Below are 6,000 nucleotides of genomic sequence, written 5' to 3' on the forward strand. Positions count from 1 at the left end.
AGACACTTGGGTAATTCATTTACGCCCTGTAGATTGCATTGAAATGAACTTCCACTGTAGCATCCTGAATGTGAAAGTTGTCTTTTTATAAGTAGTTGGTTTGTGCCTACACTCCTTTGCGCCACATTCTTATGACAGTCAAATAAATTTCCAGAGCCAAAATTTCTTTGTACAAATAACTCTTGATTTATTTGTTTTCTTATTCGCCCTTTAATGGATGACACGTGTTTCGGCTCATGCGCCTTTTTCAAATCCGGGCTGGTTATATACACAAAGAAAATAAAATAAGAATCAAACAAAACAGAATTAAAAGATCACTTAGATTTACATTCTAACATAGCTTTAAACACATTTCATGAATACTATGGTAAATTTAAGTAAGTGCTTGTACCTAATATCATCCTTAGTTAAACATTGCCACCAAAATGTTGTATTCTTCCAACACCTCGTGAAATAATAGATAGGTCCATCAACATACATGAAAAGTATAGTATAATTATGAACGTTGTGGAGACGTATTGGTGGGGGCAGGATGGAGAAAAATGTGATTTATTTGATAGTAAAAGTACATCTCAGTTGGTGTCTTACCCTTATATGCTTAAGTCGAAATCCCCCTTTCCCGGGAAATAGATGTGTGATCGGATTAATTCAACGTAGTTCTAGGGTTCAATCCCTCCTGGAAAACAGATCAATTGGTCTGTTAGACTAATAATAGGCATTCGGTTCACACCCTATCTTTATCTGGATTTGCCTCTATTTACATTATCGCTTTCCCAACTTAATATTATACAGTTCACGCATTTTGTCCTACAGGTTCTATTTCGAAAAGCCCCTTTTTTATATTGTTTGCTCGAAATAGCAAATTTGAAATTATTAACACTCCTATTCCCGACGAAACAGCCGGGAAAGCACGTGTTTTGTATCTCTTGTTTGTTTACAATAGCGTCATGTCGCACAAATTCGAAAAAACAACAAATAAATGTGTGTATCGCTCCACACAGAATGTGTTTGTTCCCAATAATATGCACGCATTAAATCGGTGGTCTTCCCTCCCTCTCTTAGGGCTTACCTACAAATTCTCCTGCTTAAGCCTCACGCGTCGGGGGTCCCGTCTTAGCTACAGGCGGCTCCTTGTTCAAGTAGAGTTTCAAGCTACTAGTCCCTTTTTCGTTTCTCTACTACTCAGTTTGGCGGCCATATTTTGAGTTGAACGCCAACTGCAAACATAATTCGGCGGCCATGTCTAACAATTGTCGCCTGTATTTGGTTAAGTACCTCAGTGGTTTACCGATACGTAAAAGAAAAGTGTTATTATATTGGTTACATGATACTAATCTTGTATTTCTAGAAGTTCTCCTAATATAAGAGAGCTATGTTTGCGATATGTTCGTTAGTCGTGGGTTAATTGCTAACGATTGTGTGGGCTTACAATATAGCACTATATTATGAGTGAAGCATTATGGTTGACGTAGTTCCATATATTGTTAATTTCGGTATTCATTTTACCGTAAATCTACTAAGGGATCTCTACATGAACCAGGCCTTAGTGGTGGTGTGTATTTAAGTGATATTGCATATACATAATAATAATATTTCGTATTTATATCCTCACGTTGACACCGTGATCGTTACATGAACCTCTGGTCTAATATATATGGTTATATATATCATACTTTCCGAAATACACATTTAGTGCAATTTACAGGCATTCGCACTATTAAGCAGATCTTATACATATTCACTTTTACAGTTTTTCTTCTTCCATTGCTTTCTGTTACTCATTATTTTCCACCTATCCATTAATCATCATCACAAAAAATGAATCATTTCATTGTCTGAATTTAATCCTTCTTCTACTGTTTTGCAACGACAAATTAATCTGGCTTCTTCTTGTCTTAAACGGAGTTCTTGATTTCCTCCTCGATTGCCCATCCTGATTTTTCTCAGACCTATGAATTTAATGTCTTTTTTGTTATGCATTTGATGTTGACTCTGCCAGTGTGCGGACAGTGGGAGGTTCTTATCCTGGCTTCCAATAGCCGAAATGTGTTCCCTAATTCTTGTTCTTAACTCTCTGATAGTACTCCCGATGTATAGCCGATTGCAGACACATATCACTGCATAGACCACGTATTTGGATCTGCAATTGATTTGTTCCTGGATCTTTATTTTTACACCTTTTTGGTGTATGAAAGTACTTGTTTCTTGTACCGCATATTGGCACATTGAGCAAAAACCACATTTCCTAAAACCTGTTCGCGGTTGACATAACCATGTTTGTGGTTTCCTTTCTTCTTTCTCTTGTTCGGGCAGCATGGATGGACTCAATATATTCTTCAAAGTTTTCGCTTTCCTGTATATTATTGTAGGATGATCTTGTATATATTGCCCTATATGTGGGTCCAATTTGAGTAGGTACCAATTTCTTTTCAAAACTCTCCTGATTTCCTTATTGTTAACACAATATGCTGTGATGAAATGTATGATGCGGTCTGGTTGTGTACCTTTGTCATCTTGGGATAGCGTTGATTGTCTAGTCATACTTCTTGCCTTCTTCCTAGCAGTTTGGATTGACTTATGGGAATATCCCCTGACTTTGAATCTGTCTGACAGCAGGTGGCACTCCCTCTCAAAGTTCGTTAATTCTGTACAATTACGTCTTGCTCTGAAAAACTCTCCATTCAGAATATTATGAATCACCACGTGTCATCCATTAAAGGGCGAATAAGAAAACAAATAAATCAAGAGTTATTTGTACAAAGAAATTTTGGCTCTGGAAATTTATTTGACTGTCATAAGAATGTGGCGCAAAGGAGTGTAGGCACAAACCAACTACTGTCTAATTTTCAAACGGAGTCGAGGAACTCTATGTCTCCGTGTGGACTTACACCCCTGCGACAATTAATCAATTTAACAAGAAAAATTAAGTCTAACACGACATCGGGAAGATATCATTAGCCTCATCATTACAGGTCGCGAGTGTACACCTCAACATCCCCAACCAAAAAAGTTCCTCCATTAAGTTGTCTTTTTATAATCCTTCTGGATTCAGGTAACACATGCTATGCAAACTGTTTGTCACTGTTGAAAATATAATTTCAAATATATGTGGACAAAGAAAAGGTAATTTAACTACCCTGGTCCTTGCATTCCTGCATGGATGACAACTGCTTTGTTGAAAGAGATTATGCTGGGGCATGTCAGCTATGCCACACATGTCACAGTGCCACCCAACAGCCATCCCTGGAAGTTCACTCTCAGTTCAGAACCAATGAGCAATGCATTGTGGGTATGCAAATTATCTCAGAAGCATACATTTTGCTCCAGAAAACATTCTTTAATTTAGAGGCCAGAGCTGTTTTATAGATAGCTTTATCAACCCAAGACTGACAGCTCTCAAGGATGCAGACAATCAGAGACACATTTCCCCTTCATTAGGGATCCGCTGTGCAGTATGGCCTGACATCCTTGTGGTTGGCGGGGCTTAGCTGAAATGGCCTATCATACTCTCACATTTCAGAAGAATGTTTTTTTCCTGCTGTTTATTTTTTTTTTTTAAACCTGCCATTCCATTGATGGAGTTTCAAAGAGAGTATATGATTTCTACTGCACTGTGCCTCAGGGGATACAAAAGGGGGCATTGTTGGAATGTTCAATAGGGTTGCATTGACCTATGGTAGAAAATGGCCCCACAATGGTCTGAGTACATCACCATTTATCAAAGGCTTCGATCCCCAAATGTGCATGTATGTATGTCTGTTGTCAAGTCTATGTAATTCATGATTAACCCTTTCTCTCTGTCTCTTCGTGCCCCTTAGCCATGCTGTCGGGATTGTAAAAGATGACTGTGAGCTGGCAGAGAAGAAAGCACCACACTAAGGAATCTTACTTTGAAACCTCTTTAATGAAAGATTTTGGGGATGCACCATCTTGCCACCAAATCGAAAGAGGAAGCACTGAAAAGTGATTCACTGAAAAATGCAGCACCACGGTTCTTCACGTAGCTCAAGATTGGAGTGGCGGACTTTGGACCACTCGACTTTCACGGGCCTGGTCGCCTTCTTGAGGGCATTGGGAGTCTGCTGTTGGATTGAACCGAGCACACATTTTTTCTAAGTTAGTCCCTATAAGTGCCTTTGAATCCTGACTGTTTTTGGACCCGAGTAAAACGCGCATTCGCTGTTCAGCCATTGGCACATCTTTTTAAGATAATGTGTAAGCAATACAGTTTATTTTGCTAACATCCCAAATACACTATAGTTACAAAATATATACAGATTTTTATATACATTGTACAACTCATATTGTTAACTGGTAAGGAGTATGTGTGTAAGACATTTTAGAACATTGTATTTTTGTACAACATTGTTGCTTTATACCATTTTTTGTATCAGACACTTAATCATTCCATGGCCAAAGAGAACACTCTCAAATACGGTACAGAAACATACACAATTACACTCCTCCACTCATTGCAGTGCTGTTGAACTGCACACAGGGCGTGTTCAGTTATTATAACGTGCATGTTTCCCATAAGTGCCTGTGCCGCAGGTGAAGGCAATCGGGGTCTTCTTTCAGAGGAAGTGCGTTTCTGACTGAACAGCCGAGCTCCCTGCTAAGCTACACAAGGAAGGGGAAAGATGTCGCTGGATTTAGCATTGACTATTCATTGGCAAGAGACAGTATGTGATGGCAAGGATTCACCTGCAGGGGCAGTGTGTACAGGAAGCAGGAAACTGGAACGTTAAATGCATTCGCTACCTGCGGGATGGGAGAGGGGCCACGAACTGGCTTTTTCGTCGAGTCCTTTCATATCTCGGAGAGAGAAATCAAAATGGGCGGCAAAAGGGGAGGGGCCACTGCTGAGGAAATAAAGGATTGGTGTTCTTAAACGATTTATTTTTCAACGTGTATCTGATTTCATTTCCCGAAGTCGCCGCCTGCGTTCTCTGTTGCTGGAATCTAAACTGAAAGGACTCAACCAGGCCAAAGGAAACGAGCTGTACACACATTTTTCAAAAAATCTACACACTGAGAGATGCCAGATGGGTTATTGCTTTTGTTTTTCCCTCTTTTTGAAAGCAGTATAAACAGAGAGGGGTGTGTTGATGTTTAGGGGGATTAACTCAATGTGGTGCAGACTTGTGTATGGCTCCTAGCTCTTAAACACTGCGCTGAGGACCCGTGCCAGCCCCCCCTGAAGATGCCAAGTAAAAGAAAAAATACATGAAATTCCATTAAGTGTTACCACATTTCTGTGTGCATTTTTTACCGCATTTCACCCACCATTACTACCCACTGTCATGAGCACTGGGTACGAAATTGAAACAATACCCTATCTGTCCGCCTTCTCTACCTGTCGCAGTGCTACTACCGGCCTCATTAGGAGTATGGTGCTAACAGTAAAACACGTGGTGTTTTGAACACTTCCTATTTTTTAAAGACCACCTAATTATGAGTGGAGTTTGCATGATAATTATGTCATCAGGGCCATAAAACTACTGCATGTGGTAAATTACCCAAATTTACATTTACAGCGGGATACTTTCTATGTACTCCACTATGTAAACGCATAGCTCTCAACTCACCCGCAGCTGAATCACCCGGCAAGTCCCTCATACGCCCATTCACTTCTATGGGCTCTCACCCGTCAAAAAGAAAATCAGGGGTTTTCACCCGCCTTGGTGACACACAAGGTTGGGAGCTATGGTAAACATCTCATACGATCACAACTCAGAATCACGGTTTTCTCATTACCACCATGCTCGTAACGATCTGTCTAAATTCAGGAAAAAGGCAGGTGGCTAAAGTTTCAGTGTCCATATACGCCACCTCCTTTCTCTATGCATCAGTCACATCTCATAATGTCAACAGTTCGGAATAGCTATGAAAGAAAAGAACATTTGCTTGGCTAACTATGGGGTATCCAGCAGAAATCCCTCAGCCCTGCTGTAAGACATCACCGATCGCACTTGCCGTTGTCCAGCACCGGCTTTGTCT

General features: G+C 40.2%; 1 protein-coding gene across 1 annotated transcript in view; it reads left to right on the forward strand.

Annotated features, from left to right (window-relative positions):
* Window positions 1–4,895, forward strand: part of COLEC12 (collectin subfamily member 12) — a 418,681-nt gene extending 413,786 nt beyond the window's left edge. Inside the window, exon 10 of the mRNA XM_069620876.1 lies at window positions 3,819–4,895. Coding sequence (XP_069476977.1) covers window positions 3,819–3,838 — 20 coding nt within the window. The 3' untranslated portion in view covers window positions 3,839–4,895. The remainder of the gene's footprint in view (window positions 1–3,818) is intronic.
* Window positions 4,896–6,000: the final 1,105 nt, after the last annotated feature.

The sequence above is a fragment of the Ambystoma mexicanum genome, chromosome 5q, assembly GCF_040938575.1.
Source record: "Ambystoma mexicanum isolate Mex_15411 chromosome 5q, UKY_AmexF1_1, whole genome shotgun sequence".
Lineage (NCBI taxonomy): Eukaryota > Metazoa > Chordata > Amphibia > Caudata > Ambystomatidae > Ambystoma > Ambystoma mexicanum.